The following is a 23,619-nucleotide window of genomic DNA, read 5'->3' as shown; positions in this document are numbered from 1 at the left end:
CTTTTTTTGATGGTCTCAATATATTTGTTGATCAATCAATCGATCATATCATTTATGAACGGTTGCAAATTTTAACGCAACGGAAAAAAAAATTTCGAATGTTTTTTTTTGTTCGAACATATAAACATTCGAAATTCTTGCTCGAAATTCTTTCGTTCGCTCGATGATTTGAATCATGTGACTTTTGTTTTTGCTAAAAAAAACATTTTTTTTAAAGATTCTTAAACCATATAATTTTACCATATATGAAGCTTCATCATTTTTGTTTTGGTGAAAACAACAACGAAAAAAAAGTAGGCGGAAGAACAAGATGTAATCATAGAAAAATATGTACCAAAAAAGATAAACATCATTAACAATTTTTTTTTTCTCGTGTATAATGTTTGAGTATTTAGGTAAGTATATTATATATTCCGTTTTTTTCTGCTTTTGGATCATTTATTATTATTATTATTCCAATAACAATGACAAGGACAACAACAATTTCGACATTGTTCCAGAATGAATTTTTCCCTTGGTTTCTTGTTTCCCGAAAAAAAACAATGAACAAAAAAAAAGTAAAAGAAAAAAGATAGTGAAAGAAAAACATTGTCCATCGCCATATTCCCGATTATTACATCGTTTTCCATTTTTTTTCTTGTTCATCGATTCAATGTTTGTCCACAACAACAACAACAAAAAAACCAACATAGCCAAATAGATGATGATGACATTATTCGGGTCTGTTTTTAATATTTTTTTGGTCATGAAATATCATCATCATCATCATGGAATCATTTTATACTTTCGAAAGACAATTATTGTGTGTTTATATTTGATTTACTAACCAAACGATTGAAGAAAAATAATCAATATGGGTAAAAATGTCTAAAGATGATGATAATACTGATAAATGATATAATGAATGGAACAACAACAATGTATGGAATGAAATCGATAACATGAAATAATTCTGAATCAACCAAAAAAAAAGAAGAAAGAAATTGGTAACAGAATTTCAAGAATCTATATAGAATGATGATGATGACAAACAAGAAATAACAACAGAAAAAATTTCATTCAATTTCACTCATGCATACCGAATCAGAATTTGATCGGCCCAAATTGAAAGTAGAATTTTGTTTTGTTTTGTTTGACTTTCGACTAAACTTTTATTCATTTGATTTTTAATAATTCATCATCACCATCATCAACGGATTACATCATTCCAACAATTTACATTAAATGTTTTTGGACCATCATCATCAAATGTAATTCTCTAACAAATTATTATTATTATTAGAGAGAATCATCATCATTATCATCACGAACTAAACGTAACATGTATCATCATCATCATCATCAAACAAACATTCCGTAAGCAAATTTTTTTTTCTTCTTATTTCAAACTTTTTTTTTGATACAAATCGAAATTGAAGAAAAAAAAATTCTTTTCATATTAAGAATACGAAAAATTTCCAAATGAAAAATTCTATTATATGTATGTGTGTCCATGTTTGATTTTGAAAATCAATGTTGTCGCCTTTCTTCTTTTCTTTTCTTCTCTAAACATTCATTCAAATTTATTCGAATAGCCTAAGAACACGTTTCTCATTTCACAATTGTCAATTGATAAGTTCTAAAAGTGAAGAGAGAAGAAGAAGAAAAAATTTTCTTTTATAATTCGTAAAACGTTTTTTTTTTTGTTGAAGTTGATAAATAAGAATTTTTTTCGATTATTCTTGACAAAACCAACAACCGGACAACAACAACAACAACAAACATATTTGACAACCAAAGCAAAAAAAGTACATCAAATTCAATAAAGCCTACACACTTTATAGAGAACAAATTCTATTTGGTCTATTTCATTCATTCATTGATTCGGTAAGTAATCGAAATTTTTTTGAAAAGAAATCCAAATAAAAAATTGTACACTGAAACAAATATAAAGTCAATTTAACTCAATAATAATAATAATAATAAGTAGAAAAACAGAAAAATAGCAAACTTTTTTTTCGGGAAAACCTTTTTTAAAAAAAAAAAAAATTTTCCATTAAGCTGAAAATAAACTTTTTGTTTGTTTGTTTGGTGTGGGTCATCATTTGATGATGTTGTTGACCATTATATCATCATCATCGAAACCACAGAATTTTTCCTTCCAATTTCGGATGTGAAACACAAATATTTGTTCAACCAAAATGAATGAATTAGTAATGTAATAAGGGATAAAATAATAATAATAAAAAATCGATACGAATTTGATTGGTTGTTTTTATTGACGCCACCACCACCACCACCACCATCATCAAATTAAATGGTTATTTTGAGAATTTTTTTATTTATTTATCGATTTTCTCCTTCTCTCACTCACTTGGTTGCACTAAAAAAAATCAATCAAATCAATTAATCAATGAAAAATTAAATCATCAAAAATCATAAAGAAAAATCTCTGGAAGATTCTGGCAATAAAGTTAATCATCCAAAACATTTACAAGATTATTTTTGAGATTTTTAATGAAAAAAAGACTAATTTTTATTTCATTTCTTTTTTTTGAAAACCGTAATTATGAAAACATCCAGAGAACGAAACGACTAAACTTTGATCACAAAAATCAAAAGGTAAGGTTGTCTCGTCGAAACACAAAATATATACAGAAACAAAAATTAACATAAAAAACCAATTTTCTTCATCATCAAGATCATCATTACACGAACCAAATTGCAAAATAAAATTGAAATATGAAAATTGAAAGAATTCATCATCAGTCAACCAAGCTAATACTTGCAATCGAAAATGACAATTTTTTTTTCGTTAAAAAAATTAATGAATCGTAATCGAAAACCATTTTTTTTGACGCAATCAAAATTTCGAAATGTCACAAGGGTCCCGATTCAATTTTTTGCTTCATCCAAACAAAAAAAAAGAGTTAAATTGTTTTGCAAGTAATATTTTCTGTTCATTTTCAATAATTTCTCAATTTATGAAAAGAAGAAAAAATGAAAAATCATTTCTTTTACAAGGATCCATAGATGGCCGGCCACAGATTGTTTTTTGACTTTTTTTTCTGACGCAAACTCCAATTTATCAAACTTTTTCTTCGTTTTCTTCTTCGATTTGGAAAGTTCATTTTTTCTTTTCTTTATCAGTTAGAGTATGCGCTTAGATTCTGTGGGCGAAAGAATCCGAAAAGAATTTCAGGATTCTTCTCATTCAGAATTTTCTTTCATTTGTTTTGTATCATTCTAACGATGAATATATGTAGTGTGAATATTATATTCTTTTGAAGAAATTACGGGAAAAAAATGAAATTTTAAAAAAATTCTTTCAATTTGATTACATTTCTGTGCCTTTCAAGATTCTTGTGTGTGTGTGTCTGTTTAGTGGTCATCTTCATTGATTATTCGTTAATTTATTTCTCATTTTGTTAACCAAAGAAGAAGAAGGAGAAAAAAGTTCAATTATTTTTCGGCTATCATTATTATTACATCAAATTGATTATGAAGACAAATTTAAGTAAGTTTGTTTCTTTATTATTATTATTAACATTATCGTTTGCACTTCTATCTCTCTCACTTTATTTAATTCCTTAATTAACAATAATCTTAATGTTTGTTATGTAATTGGATTGTTTGTTTGTTTGTTTTTTTTGGGACTAATGTTGGGTTTTGGGAAAAAAAAGTTCAAATTATCATCATCATCATTAACACAAAAAAAAAAATATAAATATAAACCAACTTGATTCCGGCCAATATTCTGTAGGAAAAAATATACCAAATGTGAAAAAGAATGAAAAAATAATGATAAACTTTGTGTATAAAAAAAACAGAATTTGTTTGTTTGAATTCAATTCCATTTTTTTTTTTAGTCAATTATAATGAGATCCCAAACACATCAATATCATTTTTCATACGAATGTTTCATACGAATTTTTTTCCCTCTCCGATCTTATTACTATTTTTTTTTTCTTCTTCTGTTTGTTATCGTATAAAAAGTTTCCAGATTTTTTTCTTCAATCATATCAAGATTTTGGTTATTCAACGACCAAAAAAAAAAAAAATGTTGTGGTGCGGTGTGCAAATGACAAATAAACGAACAAACAAACAAACAAATTTAATTCAAAAATTCAAAATTTTTTTTGAAACAAATTGAATTCTGTTATTTACAACAGTGGAAGAGAGAGAGAGAAAGCAAGAATATTCCTGCAATTTATGGATTTTTATTTGATTTCCTTTTTATTATTTTTTTTATTTCGCTTTGCATTGATTTTCGATTTATTTTCAAGCGAATTTCTTTTCTTATTCTGGCGTTTATTGACCAAAAATTGGTGACCAAACTTTAAAAGAATAAAATAAAGTAACAAGAAATTCTTGTCTTCACCATCATCATTATGTAAAGAGAATATTTTTCAGAAATTTCTTTTTTTAGAAAATTTTCAATTTTTTTACCGCTAATTTTCTTATTAAATCAAATAATTTTCTTTTACTTTTATTCAATTGATATTCGAATATATGACAAACAAACTTAACAAATGTTTTTGTCAATGTTTTATTCACTGTGTGTTGTTGTTGTTTGATTCATCATCATCATTTGCAGAAAAAAAAGTTTTACTTTGAAATTCGACGGATTTTGTTTTCGATTCGGATTGTTATGATGGAATAAAAGAGTGTGGTGGGTGTGTGTGTAGATGGAAAAGCCAAACTTTTTTCTTCTTTTCATAAGTTTCACCTATATTTGTTTGTTTGTTTTATTTTTGCTTGCAATTTCGACAGCTGTACTAAATGATCGTAGTTTTTTTTCCATATTTTTTTCTTCGTTCAATACAAAAAAGTTATGGTCGAAGAATATTCTTTGCTTGTTCAACAACAACAACATTGCTTAATTCAAGAGAATTTCATATTCTCGAATTCCAGTTCTTTTTCAATGATGATGATGATGATATACTTGTGATATTTTGAGTGAAAAAAATGTCCAATTTTTTACTTTTAATTTGAAAATTTTCATTTTTTTTCTCAAAATGGACAACCAGAACTGAGAAAAAACAACGGTTTTTTTTTGCATTGAAACAACCAAAGAATTAAAACCATTTTAAAAATACCAGACATGAACAGAAAAATAATGATGATGATGTTTTGGTTCAGTTCGATGGTTCAAACAAATCAACCAGTCAGCCAGCCAGCAAAAAAACAAAAAGTTAATCTCAACTAAAGTGAAACAAACACAGCCTGCGGATGTAGCATCCATTCATTAGTATCCATTCATTCATTCATTCATTCATTCATTGATATAATTATGATCATCATCATCATTATTTTTCACACACTGAACAACGAAGAAAAACAAACAAACACTTTTTTCTAATGATGCTGATAACAAATAATAATAATAATTATAATGAATCTAATGAATTAACCAGAGCAGACACATTTCAGAATTATTATTATTATTATTGTTTCAGTGTTGAAACAAAAACAAATACACAAAGACAAACCGAAATGATAACATTTTGGATTTTTTTTCTGTGTTTCATAATGTATGAAAAAGAGAGTGAAAGAGAAAATATGAAATTCTTATTATAAAAATCGACAAAATATATAGGAATTGTTCGTTTTGTTTCGTTTTTTTTTGATCCAGGCAGGATTTTCTTGATTTTTTTTTCACAAATGATGATTTCCATAATTAGCGTCATTATTACAATGATGATAATAGGAATTTAATGTGTATGTTTTGGATGATAACAGTAACATCAAATTAGTCGAAAATTTTTTTAGTCAATTTTTAGATGGTAAAAAAAAGTCTAATAATAGTGCGTTGGTATTTTGGGGGGAATATCTACGGGTTTTTTTTCTTTCCTATTTGATTCATGATAAAAAAACATCCAATAACAATAATCCAAGGAATCAATGAAGAATGATGATTTTACAGCGAAAAAAAAATGATTTAGCAGAAACAAAAAGTTATGATTTGAATTTGATTAGAATTTGAAATTTTGTTTCGCCAAAAAATAAAAAATAAACTAATTCAGATGAATCGAAAAAAAAATTTAACATTCAAAACACACACACACAGGAAAAAAGATCTATTTTTTTCATTTTAAAAATATTATTCAATGATGATGATGATGATGTATAAAGTGATCCCAATGGACAAAATTTCATTTTTGATGAAAATGTTTTATTTTTTTTCTTCAAACCAGTAATATCGAAACAAAGCAAAATGTCATTTTCGATTTCCGATTTAAAAGAAAAAATGAAAATCAATCATCATTTTGAAAGTTTCTTTTTTTTTTTGTTACTGAAAGATTTCAAGGTCCAAAAACTATATTTGGTAATTGACTTTTTGGATTCTTCGACCATTCAATAGTAATGATGATGATGATGATAATGGTATTACAATCGAATAAATAAATGGTTTTTTTTCAGATTCCAGAAAACATTTTTGGTTGTTGTTGTTGATCCAAAATGAAATGTTTTAAATGTTTCAAAAATGTTTTGTTGAGAAAAGTTTTTGTTGTTGTTGAATTCTTTTTTTTTGCTAATTCTTTTCTTTTTCCTGATTCCAAAAATCAATATTTATTTTTTTCATCATCATCATCATTCATCTATTACTATTTCGATACAAATGATGTTTGTTTTGTTCGTTACAAACATCTACTGTGTTGAAATAGAAAAAAAATTCAATCGTCACATCATTGTGTTTTGTTCAAGTTTGTCGTTGATTTGAAATTCGTTTTTTCTTTAGTTTGATTGTAAACATATTGACATTTTCTCTCTCAATGATGTCTGAATTATAAATGAGATTTTTCTTTTGAATTTCATTCGGTCTTCACACACACACAACACACAGGAAACAGAATTTTTTTTCAAAAGAATTATTGACTAAATGTACATATACGTGCTTGATTAAGTTGAAATAGAATTCGAATATAGAATAATGTTCATCATCATCATCATCAACAACAGATTCATTTGATGAGAACCAAAAAAAAAGCGATTTTTCACCCGAATCAACTCGAATTTAATTCTGTTTCATTTATCAATTCTATTAATAATTGCACAATTCAAACACTCTGTTTACATTCAAAAAAAAAAACAACAACAACCAACAAAAATATTAATAGCAGAACGAAAACTGTTAATGATCATCCGAATAAATGTGCATCAAAAAGCAAAACAAAAAATAAATAAACAATAACGAAATTGTATTGTCTATTTTGCAATTATAATGATGATGATGATGATGATAATTGAATTCCGAAAACAATTAATTACGAACGTTGTTTCTTTGCCGAGGTTAAATCAAAAAGCCAATGCACACAAATTGTGCATTCGTCAACAGAAAATAAAGTGAAATAAAAATTTTAATAAAATCAAACATTGTTGGTGGTTGTTTCAACACATTTTACATTCCAAACAAAAAATAACAAAGCAAAATTGCATCTTTCATCATCATCATCATCATCATCAGCACAGAATTCAACAACTGCCAACCCAAAATTATAATTTTTTCAATTTTGCACACGAATCGTTTTTTTGACTTCCCAGTTTTTCTTCACCATAATCACCCCCGCAAAACAAAATTGTTTTTTCTTTTTCATCGTTTTTGTTTCCATTATTGGTGTTTAACCAAAATCATCGATCATCAGCATGATGTATGTAAAGTGTATGGAAAATTCCACTGATAGAAGAATCAGATGATAATGATGAAAATAGCAAGAGAGAGTGAGAATATTCTATAATCACTACTTAATTCATCATGGATGAATTGAATCCACAAAAAAAAATTAATCATCAATAACAAATATTTTGTCCAACAAAAAAAACATAATAACACAGAACAGAATTCAAAAACAAGAAAAATTCTGAACTGAGAATGTTTACACAAACTTTTGGGTGAGAAAAATATTAATGAATCATCAGAATATCACCACATGACAATCTCCAATTTTTTTATATTGCGTCAGCAAACAATAACAATAATAACAACAACAAGATTAACTTTAATTGATTGAAAAAATTTAAATCCGAATTAACTTGCAAAATCATTATTTTGTGGGTGGATGGTGGTTTGACAATATTTATTTACTTAACATCAAATAATTTAATTTAATTTAATTTAATTTAATTTAATTCAATTCAATTCAATTTTTCTTTTCTCGTTTCTTTTTTTTTCTCCCGCTAAAAATTCAATTTTCTGATTCAAATTCGATGGATGTTAAAAAAAAGTCTACACTCTACTTGTATTGTTTTTAGCCGATGTAAGCAATGTGATATTTATTCATCTGGTAAATATATGTACATTTCGTTTGAAATTTTCATCATCATCATCAACAACAACATTAATAAATGATGAATATAGTGAATCATTTTATCGTATTATAATGATTGTATCGGCCGATATGGCTGTAAAATGTCCATCAGATCGTATACTATATCCATGTAAATGTCATCATAATGAACATATCATCTGTACTGAATCAATGACCTATAGTTTGTTGCATGTATTTCGTGCTATTGAACAATCAATGTTATCCAATATACATTATCATTTATCATCATCAACAACAATAACAAATCAAATGCCAAAACCATTATTTAATGAATTAATATTATCAAATCATTATTGGAATGAATTGGATGATAATCTATTTCAATATGTACGTTTTCAACGTATTATTATGTATGATATGAAATCATTGATACGAATACATTCAAATGTATTCAATGGTACCAATAATGATGTAAAATACTTAGAGATTAAAGGTAAGGAAATTGATTGATTTTTGAAATTTGTACTGAATGATTACAGGAATAATGCCATTAATCATTAATTGTTCACACTTATTTTGTTCATTTAATTTTATTTTAATAGGCGAAAATAAACTTGGCCAAAAATATATCAATCAATTATTCGATGCCTTAAGTTCACTACAGATGGCAAGGGAAATGTATCTGGAATTAAATCAATTAGATATGATACCAAGCTATGCATTTCGTGATATTCAAATGAATTATTATAATCCATCATTATTTGATCAAGGAAATTATTATACTGAAAATTTGAAAATAAATAATAATAGAAAGCGTTTACGTTTGGAACGATTACATATCCTATCAAAATCATTAACACAAATATCAAGCTATGCATTTTATGAGCTAAATTCATTACGATACATACGGATACATTCAAAACATAATGATGGTCTACAACGAATATCGGCACATGCATTCGATTTAGCACAACCATTAAGTCATCCATTAATTATTGATTTAAGAAAAAATCAATTAAAATTATCCTGTTTTGAATTGGATACATTTCAACAAGTTAATCGTCCGGTACATTTAGATTTATCGGAAAATAATCTAACATCAATACCGCAAACAATATTTGAACGTTTTCTAAATATTGATGCCAAAAATACGATTAATATGGGTGATGGTACAAATCCATTACAATGTAATGATTGCAGCCTTTACTGGCTATTAAAAGATCGCCAAATTTATTCATCACAAATTCATGATGCTATATGTCACTCAATTAATGCTAATCTATGGCGTCTGGATGAATCAACATTTCGACAATGTCAACAGGATCAACATTATCAACCAAAATTAATCTTCCGTAATAGTGCCCATTCTATTCATTATCAATTATCATCATCATCAATGACGACCACTATGACCAAGTCGACAATGACAAATACAAAACAACATTATGGACATCATCATCATTATTTAACAATTCTTTTTTCATCATTCATAATGATTTTATTAATTTAAAAATAGATAAATAAAATTAAATAATAACTACTTTTTTTATTGTTATTTTTACAACAAAAAAAATGTTGATGAAAACATTTAATTCAGGTTGTTACAAAAGAGAATGATGTGTCGTTGAATTCTTTTTTCTTTCTCTCATCTCTCTTTCATTGTCAACATTGGATGTGAATTATTGTTCTAGATACAGACATCGTTGATGAATTTAACGATTCCAAACAAAATCAACAACAATGCACAAATGGTAAAATGTCAACGGTTTTTCTTTTTCGTCCGTTGTTATTATTCTGATCATTCGAATTCTATTAATTTGACAGTTGGTTGTATTAGGTTCATCGGTTGTTGTTCCAACAGCAACAACAATGTTGATGTGTCACTTTTAACTTTTGAAGAAAAAAAAAAAAGATTTGCAACATGATTTTTTCATTTTCATTACCCAATTTTGACAATAGAACAAACAAGGAAAAAAAGTTATTTTTTTTGGCACATCGTATCATTAAATTCATTTGATGTGTGGGTGTGAAGAAAAAAAAATCTGATTAACTGAAATTGTTCAACCATAAATCTTTCGCCAACGTCATACAATAATGATACCGAAAAAAAAACGAAACGAAAATTATCTTACATTATTTAATTTTATAATTATTTTTCAAACAAAATGTCCTTCCGGCAATTTTATTGATTAAATTTTTTTCAACCAACAAAAAAAGAAAATAGAAAATAAAAAAAATGAATTTGTCGATTTCATAAATTATGAATATGGTAGACATATGGATGTCTATCGATCGATCGATCGATCGGTGTGTGTGTTCTACAATGTATGTGTGTTTGTATTAAATAAAAAGCAAGCAATCGAAAAAACAAATTCTTTGTGTAAAGAAAAAAAAATTCTAAAGATGTGTGTTGTTTGTGTTTCAGATGAATGGATCAACAACAACAACGAATGATGATGATGATGATGATAAATTTGAATCCATTTGGCATATAATTCAAATTCCATATATTCTAGACATTCGGAAGAAAAATCGATCGATCGATCATAATGATGATAATAGGAAAAAACAATGAAGTTTGTGTTTGTGTGTGAAAATAGTTATCATTATTCAACTATTGACAAGAGAATATTCTTTATATGTTGTTGTTGTTTTTTGGCTTGTTGTTGTTTGTTGTTTTTTTTTCATTTTTAATATTTAGGCATATTTTGATTATTATATTCATGCATTTCGATTTTTGGTTAAAAATTCCTAGATAATTGTTTTGTATTTTTTTTTCTTGGATCATAACTTGGATTCATGATCAATATTTTTGCCATCATCATTATCAACGTTATCAACATTAGTATTATCATCATCATCATTATAGAAGTTTTTGATACGATCAGAAAAGAATATCATTATGAAATCAAATATGCTACCCAATGCCATAAAAAATATAACAAAACCATGAAAATATTTACGAAATTTTTCCTGATCATAAAGCCAACAATTTCCTGTTTTACCACAACGTGAATCCCAAATTAAACAACAAGCATCGGCAACATTACCAAATATTAATGGATATGGTATAAATGCTAATTTGAATAAAATAAAATAAATGAATGGATAATATTTGTTGATTTTTTTATAAAGTTATTCCAAAATAAATACCGAAAATAGCCATAAATGCTGATGCAGCACCAATTGTAAATCCTTTATCCATTGGATCGACAGATCGAAATGATATTAATGCATTAGCTGTACGTGCTGTTGATGATACAATAGCACCACAAAGTACAACAAACAAATACGGAAATAAATTGGTACAATTATCAATGTCACGTTGACAATAACCTATATGAGCTTGATTTGGATTATTTACATCTTGTATGCAGGAACAATCGGCTAATGTTTGATTTGTTGCAAATATATCCCGACAACCAGCAAAACAAGGTGAAAAATATGTTGTTTGTCCATCGGGAGCACAAACCGGTGCAAATGAATTGGTTGTACATGAACAATCCTGATTACATGGTGCATTCATTGTAAATCTATCAATAAATAAATGAAATTAATCATTTTATAATCGAAAATATTTCATCATTATTATAACCAACCTTCCTAATGAGTCATAATTACCATTCATCTTTAGAGGATCACAACCTAAAAACATACCCGAACCCATTGTAAAAATTGATAAACTTTCAACAATAAAAACATAAATCAATATAAAACGTGCAGATGGTCGAAACAATGCCAAAAATCCACCACCCAATAATATTCCAATAGCCATTGGTAAGATTGATGTTGTACCGGTTATAAAACTAGCCGATGATGATGATTGCCGAAATTGTGATTCAATAAATTTTGGTTTCAACATTATATAACCACCGATACCAATATAACGAAACGCACTACCGATAAGATATAACATAATGAATGGATTTGTTAGAAAACGTTTAAATGCCTGTAAACTACCACCGGCTTGTTTCAAGCGTTCTTTCATTTCATTTGCTTTGACTGAAGCTGTTTTGAATTGTGTTGGAAATAAAAACATCGGTAATGACACAATAAATAATAATATTCCCGTTATACAGGATGCAAGCCACCATGCACCGATAAAACGCGGATCTGTTCGTGTGATTGTTACATTGGCTATAAAAAAATAAAGAATAACATAAGAAAAATTCAAAAATCATAAAATATTTACCCAAAGGATTTTCATAAAATCTTAGACAAAATGATGACAATAAATATCCACAAGCCGGACCAATTAATCTTGTTGCCTGTATAATGCTCATATAGATTGGTGAATTTTTTTTACCCACATTATCATCCAAATATGGAAAACCGATAACAAAATAACATGTAAAACCAATACCCTTGAAAAAACTAACGATAAATAATATTACAACAGCCAACCATTTTGTATGGCTACTTTTATCCAAACATTTCATTTCATTAATTCCGGCATTATTATCTGAACACATTTGCAATGATTTATGATTATTATTAAGATTTTTGAATATTGATGGTGATTTTCCAGTTGCTATTATCGGTATTGATGATTGTCCATTGATTATCAGTGGTATTGGTGTTGTCGATGTTGTTTGTGAAATATTCAACAACCAATTATCATTAGTTCCAATAGTCATATTACCATTATGATGATGTTCATCTAATTGAGCTGGACCATAGATAAAATATGGTGATGCTGTTAGAAAACATGAAAATGCTAAGAGTAATTCAGCAGAGGCAATTAATCGTGCCCGATTAAAACGTATAGCAAGATAACCAGCAATGGGACTCATCTTGTTAATTCAAAATAATCAAATATTGTAACTATTATCATAAAAAAATCAGCAAAAAAAAACAATACATACAAAAAATTGTGAAATATTATCGGCAATCAAAATTATAGCAGATATTTTTGAATCAAATGCATAACGTTTTTCCAATGTACTCATTGTTGAAAAAAATATCGGTCCATTCATACTTTGTATAATACCGACCAATGATAGATTGATAAGAAAAAATATTGGACTTGAAAAAAATTGTAACCATTTTGGACGCCAAGAACCAATACCACAGGATGTTAATTTTTCTTCATCTTCCTCATCATCATTAACAACATAATGATTTTTTGTTGAAAATTTGTTCGAATTTTTAGCTGCGATGGACGAATCTATCGATTTTCGATTATTGGACATTTTTTTTGACCAATTTTCTTTTTGTAAAATTATATTTACAATAACCGGATTGAAAATAATTTGAATTAAAAAAAAAATAATAATTTCTATTTTTTCTAAAGAAAATATTGTAATGAAATGATAATGATGATGATGATGATGATGATTGACCAACGAGATGAATCCAAATGAGTAAGGTATCAAGGGTTCTTTATTTTGTTTGTTTGTTAATTTTTCGGTTTTCTTTTCCAATAAAATTAAGATTTCTTTATTTCTTCCTTATGATGATATCATCGATAGCATTGATACAGCGATGATTATTCGATCAATTGAATGGATCGTATTGCCAATGATCATTTCATCGTTTCTTCATTGCAAAAATGTAATAATAAAAATCTAATCTTTTCTTTGAAGTCAATAAAAAAAAAATTATCAAACGAAAGATAGGAAATTTATCAAAACAGCCGAAAAAAAACAGAAAATCAGAAAAAAAATCATCAAATCATTTATTTCTTGAATAATTTTTATTGAAACATTCGAACATAAACGAATGATAAAACAACAAATGTAAAACTCATTGAAATATGAGAATATTATATGAAAAAAAAACTTATTAACATCATTATAATAAACATTATTTAATTAATGATAATTATGATTAGGTAGTGGAAAAAAACTTGTATTCTTTGTTTGTTCACATTTCTTTTTTTTTGATTTTTTGTCTGAAAAAAGAGAAATTTTTCACAAATATCTTCTATTGCTCTTTCTTTTGGCTATTGTGAAACAAACTATAGTGAAATATGAAAACATAATTATTAGTTGATAATATTTGATCAGAACAACAACAGTTAGTTAGTTTATAATTGAATTTGGTGTATGATAATTTTGATAATCCAGTATTGAAATTTTTGAAAAAAATTGTTATGATTGTTTAGCTTTCAACAAAATAATATTCTTTAAAAGTTGATTGTTCTTCAGGCTTGTTGTTGTTTTTATTTCTGGTATTTTGGCATATTTTGATTGCTAAATTCATGCATTTCTGATTTTGGTGGAAAATTTCTTGATAATTGTCTTGTATTTCTTTCTTGGATCATTACTGGTGGCGATTCATGATCAATATTATTACCATCATCATCATTATCAATATTATTATCATCTTCATCTTCATCACCATAGAAATTTTTAATACGATCAGCATAGAATATCATTGCAAAATCAAATATGCTACCCAATGTCAAAAAAAATGCAACACCGCCATGAAAAAATGTACGAAATTTTTTCTGATCATAAAGCCAACAATTTCCTGATTTACCACAACGTGATTCCCAAATTTTACATGAAGCATCGGCAATATTACCAAATATTAATGGATATGGTATGAATGCTAATTCGAATAAAAGAAAATAAATAATATTTGTTGATTTTGAAAAAAATATTTAAATATAAATACCGAAAATAGCCATAAATGCTGATGCAGCACCAATTGTAAATCCTTTATCCATTGGATCGACCGATCTGAATGATATTAATGCATTAGCTGTACGTGCTGTTGCTGATACAATAGAACCACCAAGTACAACCATCAAATATGGAACTAAATTTGTACATTTATCAATATCACGTTGACAATAACCAATATGAGCTGGATTATCATTATTTACATCTTTTATACAGGAACAATCGGTTAATGTTTGATTTGCCATAAATATTTCTCGACAACCGGCAAAACAAGGCGAAAAAAATGTTGTTCGTCCATCGGGAGCACAAACCGGTGCAAATGAATTGGTTGTACACGAACAATCTTGATTACATGGTGCATTCATTGTAAATCTATTCGATAAATAAATAAATAACATTAAATATGAAATTAATCATTTTATAATCGAAAATATTTCATCATTATTAAACAAACCTTCCTAATGAATTATAATTACCATCCATTTGTACCGGATCACAACCTAAAAACATTCCCGAACCCATTGAAAAAATTGATAAACCTTCAGCGAAAAAAACATAAATCAATATAGCACGAGCATTTGGCCGAAACAATGCCAACATTGCACCACCCAATAATATTCCAATAGCCATTGGTAAGATTGATGTTGTACCGGTTATAAAACTAGCCGATGATGATGATTGTCTAAATTGTGATTCAATAAATTTTGGTTTCAACATTATATAACCACCGATACCAATATAACGGAATATACTGCCAGCAAGATATAACATAATAAATGGATTTGTAAGAAAACGTTTAAATGCCTGTAAACTACCACCGGCTTGTTTCATTCGTTTTTTCATTTTAGTTGCTTTGCATGAAGCTGTTTTAAATTGTGTCGGAAATAAAAACATCGGTAATGTTACAATAAACAATAATGTTCCCGTTATACAGAATGCAAGCCACCATGCACCAACAAAACGTGGATCTGTTCGTGTAATTCCTACATTTGCTATAAAATAAATAAAGAATAACATAAGAAAAATTCAAAAATCATAAAATATTTACCCAAAGGATTTTCATAAAATCTTAGACAAAATGATGCCAATAAATATCCACAAGCTGGACCAATTAAACGTATCGCTTGTATAATGCTCATATAGATTGGTGAATTTTTTTTACCAACATTATCATCCAGATAAGGAAAACCGATAACAAAATAACAGGTAAAACCGATACCTTTGAAAAAACAACCGAAAAATAATATTATAACAGCAAGCCATTTTGTATGGCCACGTTTATCCAAACATCTCATTTCATTAATTTCGGCATTATTATCTGAACACATTTGTAATGATTTATGATTTTTTAAATTTTGAAATATTGATGATGATGCAGATTGTCCAGCTGTTATTATCGGTATCGATGATTGTCCATTGATTATCGGTGGTATCGGTGTTGTTTGTGTAATATTCACTAACCAATTATTATTAACTCCAATAGTCATATTGCCATTATCATGGTGATCATATAATTCCGCTGGACCATAAATAAAATATGGCGATGCTGTTAGAAAACATGCAAATGCTAAAAACAATTCACTAACAGCAATCAATCTTGCTCGATTAAAACGTATAGCAAGATAACCAGCAAGTGGACTAATCTAGTATTTGGTATTTCAGAAGATAATAAATCAAAATCAGTTTATAATTTTAGAAGAAAAAAATCATCATCATCTAACAGAACCAAAATACCTACCATAAATTGTGAAATATTATCGGCAATCAAAATGATACCAGATATTTTTGAATCAAATGCATAACGTTTTTCCAATGTACTCATTGTTGAAAAAAATATCGGTCCATTCATACTTTGTATAATACCGACCAATGATAGATTGATAAGAAAAAATATTGGACTTGAAAAAAATTGTAACCATTTTGGACGCCATGAACCAATACCACAGGATGTTAATTTTTCTTCATCTTCCTCATCATCATCAACAACATAATGATTTTTTGTTAAAATTTTGTTCGAATTTTTAACGGCGATGGACGAATCCATCGATTGTCGATTATTGGACATTTTTTGGTCATTAAATTTTCTTCTTATTTCGATAGAATTATATTTTCAATAACATTGGAAAAAACTATGTAAAAAAATGAAGAAAAAAATTAATAATTTCTTTCTTCTTCCTAAGAAAATTTTCTAATGATTATGATTTACCAAAAAAAAAAATAAGATAAATCAAAATGAACAACAAGGTATATAAAGGGTTTCTTTATTTTTTTCTTGTTTGTTAATTTTTCGATTTTGTTTGCCAAAGATATATGTATTTTTTTTATTTTGTTCCTTATTATCATTGATTCATACAGACATCGAATATTCAATCAATTAATGGATAATTAAATGGATCGTATTGCAAATACCATCAATGATGATCATTTTAGCGTTTCTTGATTAACAAAAATAGAAATATAAAATCTAATCTTTTTCTTTGAATCAAAAAATTTTTGTTATCAAACAAAGATATTGGAATTCGATTGAATTTTGAATCGATTTGTTGTTGATCGTTGTATCGAACGAACAAAAAAAAATTATCAACAATCGAATGAAAAACGAATCAGTAAAAGACGAATTTAGCCAAATCATCAAATTTTTTTTTCTCGTTTGAATAATAAATTGTTGGATATTGTACGATCGCGGGTTAATATCAAACATCAAAACATTTAAATTCAATGAAATATTTCATCAACATCATTAATTGATGATGATGATTATGGAACATCAGTTAACTATGAATACATTGCTTCTTCTATATGATGATCATCATTTTTTGATGATAATCAAGAAGTGAATTAAAAGAAATAAACAAACAACAGGTTATGATTATGCAGTAGTCAAACATGCACACACACACGTACATTGTTTCTGTGTAAAGCAAACAAAATTTGACATTGATTTTTGGATTTGGAAATTGTTTTTGTCAATTTCTGTTTTGTTCACATTTCTGTTTCAAAATGTTTGTAAATCAAAATGACTTACCTGATGTTTATTGTTTTGTTTTTGGGCCAATGATCGATGATCATTAATATTTATTTTGAAAAATCGGAAATCAGTCAATTGAATGGAAAAGATGTTTTATTTTTTTTTCATGAAACAATATCTGTGATGATGAAATGTTCATTTCATGTTGTTTTTCGGTCTAAAACTTCATTACATCATATTGATTGTTGTCAATCCATTCACTTGTTGTTATTATTGCGTTTTTCTATTCCTGTTGTTGAAGGTTAATGAAATAGTTTCGTATTCGAAATCAAATATATTAAACAAGTTTTCAATCTTTTTCTTTTGAATTTTTAACAAAAACAACAACAATGATGAGGATAATGATTAGATAATCAGCAACAAAAGCTACATGAACAACAATAAAATGAAATAAAATTTTGTAACAAAATGTTCAGAAATGTTTGGAAAAAAAACTTGAAAATTTTTTTAATCATTCAATATCGAAAATGAAAAACTAGAATTAAATGGGAAGAAAGACTTCATGATGATAATAAGAAAATTGACAGATATATTTTGTTTCGAGAAAAATCTATTTTTATAAAAAAAAAAAATATAGAAAAGAATTATCAAAAAGTTAAAAGAATAGTAATAGTAATACAAAGTAATAGGAAATAACCCATTACAGCCGAAATTGAATTTAGAAAAAATAGAAAAAATGAATTATAAAAATCTGTACAGATATTTGTTAATAAATTATTAATAATTGGTGTGATTGATGGACATTCAATTTGTTGTAAAATATTGTCAACATCGAAGGTTATTTTACTTAATTTTTCGACGTTTGGTTTCAATGTTCGTATATCGGAACAAACTTTTTTAACGGAATCAAATGACGATTCATATTGTTGACATTGAATATTAATTTGTTTAAAATAATCATCAGCTTTTGTCAATTGTTGCCGACCATCAATCATAGATTGATGAATTTCATTGAATAGATTTTCTAAATCTTTCGTATCGGTTAAATGAAAACCATATTCGGATAATCGTTTTGGTTCACAATAAAAATAATAATCTAAATTATTTCTTAATGATTGATCCATTTCAAGTGTTTGTGATAATTGTTTTGAATATAGACAAAAATCTGAACCACCAACAAGACCAATAAAACTGATTGTACCAAATAATGCCAAAATTAACATAAAAATAAAGCCAAAAAAACATGAACAACCACGAAGACAACCATTAAATAGACCAATAATGAATATGATTGTAAACAATGATACTACAATCAATATGATCAATAAGAATTTTTGAATTTTACTTTGATAATCACCACATTGATTTGTATATTTATCTAATTGACGAAGAATTTCTTTAAAATTGCCATCATCACCCATCTGATTTCGGATATCATTCAATGATGGTTTTACATTTCCGATGGCTTCATTATATTCAGTTTCAATGTTTTGAAATTTTTGTTTAATTTCTTGTATATTTACTTCTTCCAAATCTTTTTTGATTTTTTTCATTGATAAATCTATTTCATCTAATAAAGGATCAAGAATATCGATAATTTTTACTGTAAAAAAGAAAAAAAAACAAAGTTGAAATTGAAGAATCAAACGAATGTTGTCAAACTTACCTGTTTGATTATTTGTATCTTTAATCTTATCGACAAATGATCGAATTGTTTGACAAGTTTCCAAATTATAATCATTAAATTGTTGTTGACCAATAAAACTAAAAATATATGTTGCCATCGTTAAAAATGTAATTAATATAATGATTATTGATGAAAAACGACAACAACTATTACGACGATTACGTTGATATTCATATTGATTCACTGGTTTTTTAACCGAATTTCGAAAAAAACAAATACAAAAACATAAGGTAAATAGTATGAAAGTTAGAATGGCAAAAAGAATACCGGCCATAATACCGAATGTAGCCATTTGATAGGCATATTCTTGAAGATCATGATCAAGTATGGTTGCATCAGATCGACGAAAATCTAAACCATAACGTGAAACATTATGAAAATCCAAAACTAATTTCGATATATTATAACCGGAATTATTTGTTAATGAAAATGATTCAAAATCCATTGCGCGATAAATAGAATTCAGAAATTCTGACCAACTAGTGAATACCAAAATCAATACAAAAGTATTATTGTTGTTTTCGGCAATCGAAATAATATTATTATTATTGCTGATAATATGTTGATCTGTTGGTATGCTGCTGTTATCGATTTTGTAACCAATATCCTTAATCATTGTAAAAGTTGTTAATAAGATCAATTGATAACCATAACACCCGATCAATCATTCATTTGTTTAATCAAAAAAAAAACTTTTTGATGATTAATTTTTCCACTTATTCTTCTATTTTTTTTTAAGAGAAAACGATAAATGTTTTGCATACTTATTTGGTTGACAATGGCAACAGATGGTTTTTTATTTCAGTTTTTTTGTTGTTGTTGCGTGAAACACGATACGGAGTATGTCGAAACGGAGATTAAAACTATCTTTTTTTTTGGATTGTCGTAATACAAAAAAAAACTAAAAGCAAAACTTAAATACAAAATTTTTTAAAAATTTTATCAAACCAAAAAAGCCACAAACAGGAACGATATGTGGATTTCAAAAAGAATTCGATTCTCATTCATATCCTTTTCATAGATAACATAATCATTTTTTATCTTAACATTCGAAATGATTACATTTTTTACCAAAAAATTTATTAAAAAGAAAAGAAAAGCTGTAATCATGAATCGTAATCATAAAAATTTTTATTATTACTGTTATACATAGGATATTCTGACAATCAAAAAAAAAAAAAGAAACAACAACCATTCCAAAAGAAAAGAAAAAGAAAAAAAAGGTTAGTTATAATAATAAAATTTCATTATAAATCAATCAAACACTTTTCATTTCATTTGTTGTCTGTCTGTATATCTGTCGAACACTTTATTTGATTCAAATTCCATAAGATTATTATTATTATTATTATTATTATGTGTAGAGTAAATCATTTTTAATATGATGATCAAATCTGACATACAATAATAATATGATAAAGAAGAAATAAAACAAAAACATTGACAATTTTTTTTTGGCAATGTAATAAAATATTTATATAACCGCGTTTGATTAGTTGCCCGATTGAAGTAGAGATTATTGCTTATAATGATTTTGTTATTCGTTATTATTCGTTATACATAATTGAGGTTAGACTAGAAAACAAAAAAAATTGTCATTCGATTAATTTGAAATTTGTTTCCACGAATCTGGATGGATATTTGATTTATTCATTGTATTGAACATCCACTTTCATTCGTTTGATCATGTGATGTTTGTATTGGTTTTTCTTTTATCTCTTCAATCGGTGTTTCTTTTTCTTTGTTGATTTTTTTCTGATCCTTGATTGATCAATCAAAAAAAAGAGAGTAAAAGAAAATATCAAATTTCAATATGAAATCATTTTAAACACCAAATAACAACTTACAACAGCAATATCAAAAGCAAAATAAGCTTCACTATTCCATAATTCATTCAATGGTGGTAATGTAAATTCTTCTGGTGCAACTAGACCATGTGTTGCTTTTGATTCAAGCGGTGGACAGTCGATAGGCACTTTTTGATGGAAGCTGTAAGCAATTCAAAAAGTTTAATAACTTTGAATCAATCGATCTCAAATCAACTTACATAAAACCATTTTCACGTAAACATTTTTCTTTAATTCGTTCGACTAATGGTCGAAGATTACGAAAAAATAAATGTTCATCAATTTTAGCATTTAAACCATTTTTTACTTGTTCTTTAATCGAACTATATTCACGACATAATTTTTTTGCACGTTGAAAATGTTTTTCACTTTCATCCAATGATCGTATTGCATCACCACATTTTTCCTGTTCCAATAATGATTCACCAAGATAACAATAAGCCTATAATAATCGAGATTATGAATATCAATTCCGAATATTTGGTTCATAACAACAACAATAATACTTACATAAGATTCATAAACAGCTGCTTTCAATTCCAAATATGCTAGCCATTTATTAAACATTTTATTTTTCAATGATTTAATCAATGTTGAAGCTTTGGTAAACATAACCAATGTATGATGAGCCAATGATGAAATTAATGATGAATTATGTTTTAATTCAATTGCACGTGCAATAGTTACTTCTTGTGCTTCAGCTTGACATGTTAATTGATAAGCATTGATAACGTTTATATCTAAATCTGAACCTGGAACAATTTTTTCCGACATTTGTCCAACCCTTGAACACACATCAAGATGATGATCAAAGATTGAATATGATTTGTTTCGAATTCAAAAACAAGGAACAACTTACCAATGTGTTTGAATAAAATTGAAAATTCCAGCAGCACGTTTTAATGAATTATGTACCTGTTTTGCTGAATCCATATCGATTTTATCCTGTGCAGCAATCCAAGTTGAATGTTTCATCAACCATAATGCATATTCATAAAGAATTGAAATTAATTCAAAAACACTATCATTATATTTTTCAGTAGTTCCTATTGTTGATCAACCAAAATTAAATAATAACAAATGATTACAACAATGAATGAAAATTATCAATCTAATCGAATCCATTTCATACCGATAACCGAATTGGTCCATTTAAATAATATCAGATTTCGTAAACGTGATGTTTGTGTTGGTTGACGATCTTTATCCGAATGAAAACAAAGAATAAATCCTTGTAATAATGATAGATAGGTTTTGATTGTTTCATCCAAAATTGTTGCATCAGAACTTGGATCAGGAACTAATTCAATAATTGTTGAACGAGCTTTATTTAATGCAACACATATTTGAATGGCTGATGTTTGTGCCGATTTTAATGGTAGATTAAATTTTATTGGTGCAGTACTTTTCAAAGGATTTCGATGATACCATTGAGACATTTTTTTTGCTAAATTTTATTATTATGATTTTAATTTGATTTGAAGTATTCAAGTAAATTACGTTCCAGGAAAAAAAGAATTTTATTTTATTTTGTTTTGATTAATCAAAACAACAACGATATTTTAACATATCGTTGATCAAATAGGTAGAAATAGAATGGGCGCAGGTATTTACGCCCTGAATTTTTTTTAGAAAATAATTATAGATTTTTTTATTGACAAGCAACGGAAATATTTCAAGGATAAATTGAAAAATACACACACATTAAACATAATTATATTCAGATATTATTGAAGGTAATTTTTGTAAAACAAAGAGTTATTCTTTCCAATTATGAGCACATTTTTCACAACGATAATAAGTTGTCATTGGTTCGTCAGCTGAACGTGTTTGCATTTGTATATAATATGCACGATTGTGTGTACATTTGGGACATTTTTCATCGGTAATCGATGCTGATGCCCATTGATCACTATCTTTAATAATTTCAGCTTTTAATATTTGTCGCAATGGTACAAATGATAATGATGTAATTCCTTTTTTAAATGTAGAATTACATTGATAACAGGATAGATCAACGTTGGATGAACCAATATTATATGAATCTTTGGTAAAAAATTTCGATGATGAGAAACAAAGAAGACCACCACAAAAATCACAAAAATAATCACGAAATGATAGTTCCATAATTTGATTTTGATTTTTTTCAAAATGGATTCCGAATTTTGAATTTTGAATGAAACATGTGCTGGCAATGTATAAACTTGGCATTCGAATTTTTTTTACCAAAACTTTTTTT

General features: G+C 27.1%; 6 protein-coding genes across 10 annotated transcripts; 1 reads left to right on the top strand and 5 right to left on the bottom strand.

Annotated features, from left to right (window-relative positions):
* The first annotated feature begins 84 nt into the window (after positions 1–84).
* LOC113789455 (uncharacterized) lies at positions 85–9,789 on the top strand. 5 transcript variants are annotated; one of them, XM_075821734.1, is made up of 5 exons: positions 85–395; positions 473–1,356; positions 2,563–2,601; positions 8,206–8,742; positions 8,852–9,789. In XM_075821734.1, the coding sequence occupies exons 4-5, from the start codon at positions 8,361–8,363 to the stop codon at positions 9,757–9,759; spliced, it is 1,290 nt and encodes a 429-aa protein (XP_075677849.1). In that variant the 5' UTR covers positions 85–395; positions 473–1,356; positions 2,563–2,601; positions 8,206–8,360; the 3' UTR covers positions 9,760–9,789. The 5 variants fall into 5 exon arrangements, with proteins under 5 accessions (XP_075677849.1, XP_075677848.1, XP_075677846.1 ...); XM_075821733.1 differs by lacking the exon at positions 2,563–2,601; XM_075821731.1 differs by lacking the exons at positions 85–395; positions 473–1,356 and adding an exon at positions 1,605–1,866.
* Positions 9,790–10,417: 628 nt separating this feature from the next.
* LOC113789383 (solute carrier organic anion transporter family member 74D-like) lies at positions 10,418–13,773 on the bottom strand. Its single transcript, XM_075821727.1, has 5 exons — positions 13,115–13,773; positions 12,442–13,042; positions 11,849–12,386; positions 11,403–11,782; positions 10,418–11,326 (listed from the first exon to the last, which is right to left on the bottom strand). Exons 1-5 carry the CDS (start codon positions 13,439–13,441, stop codon positions 11,034–11,036), a joined length of 2,139 nt encoding a protein of 712 aa, XP_075677842.1. The 5' UTR covers positions 13,442–13,773; the 3' UTR covers positions 10,418–11,033.
* Positions 13,774–13,902: 129 nt separating this feature from the next.
* LOC113789382 (solute carrier organic anion transporter family member 74D-like) lies at positions 13,903–17,097 on the bottom strand. Its single transcript, XM_027338910.2, has 5 exons — positions 16,617–17,097; positions 15,927–16,521; positions 15,333–15,870; positions 14,871–15,250; positions 13,903–14,804 (listed from the first exon to the last, which is right to left on the bottom strand). The coding sequence occupies exons 1-5, from the start codon at positions 16,941–16,943 to the stop codon at positions 14,413–14,415; spliced, it is 2,232 nt and encodes a 743-aa protein (XP_027194711.2). The 5' UTR covers positions 16,944–17,097; the 3' UTR covers positions 13,903–14,412.
* A 1,228-nt stretch (positions 17,098–18,325) lies between these two features.
* On the bottom strand, positions 18,326–20,495 carry LOC113789387 (uncharacterized). The gene is made up of 2 exons (XM_027338915.2): positions 19,513–20,495; positions 18,326–19,449 (listed from the first exon to the last, which is right to left on the bottom strand). Exons 1-2 carry the CDS (start codon positions 20,147–20,149, stop codon positions 18,494–18,496), a joined length of 1,593 nt encoding a protein of 530 aa, XP_027194716.2. The 5' UTR covers positions 20,150–20,495; the 3' UTR covers positions 18,326–18,493.
* Positions 20,496–20,649: 154 nt separating this feature from the next.
* Positions 20,650–22,941, bottom strand: LOC113789390 (BRO1 domain-containing protein BROX-like). Its single transcript, XM_027338919.2, has 6 exons — positions 22,513–22,941; positions 22,240–22,426; positions 21,891–22,164; positions 21,581–21,822; positions 21,381–21,522; positions 20,650–21,294 (listed from the first exon to the last, which is right to left on the bottom strand). Exons 1-6 carry the CDS (start codon positions 22,817–22,819, stop codon positions 21,184–21,186), a joined length of 1,263 nt encoding a protein of 420 aa, XP_027194720.2. The 5' UTR covers positions 22,820–22,941; the 3' UTR covers positions 20,650–21,183.
* Positions 22,942–22,998: 57 nt separating this feature from the next.
* Polr3K (RNA polymerase III subunit K) lies at positions 22,999–23,612 on the bottom strand. The gene has a single exon (XM_027338931.2). The coding sequence runs from the start codon at positions 23,589–23,591 to the stop codon at positions 23,139–23,141; it is 453 nt and encodes a 150-aa protein (XP_027194732.2). The 5' UTR covers positions 23,592–23,612; the 3' UTR covers positions 22,999–23,138.
* Between the last annotated feature and the right edge of the window lie 7 nt (positions 23,613–23,619).

The sequence above is a fragment of the Dermatophagoides pteronyssinus genome, unplaced genomic scaffold, assembly GCF_027571235.1.
Source record: "Dermatophagoides pteronyssinus isolate colony J.1.1.1.1 unplaced genomic scaffold, Derpt_VIB-CSIC_2022.12 sq0012, whole genome shotgun sequence".
NCBI lineage: Eukaryota > Metazoa > Arthropoda > Arachnida > Sarcoptiformes > Pyroglyphidae > Dermatophagoides > Dermatophagoides pteronyssinus.
The sequence above is the reverse complement of the archived record's forward strand: the minus strand, read 5'-3'. Positions and strand labels throughout refer to the sequence as shown.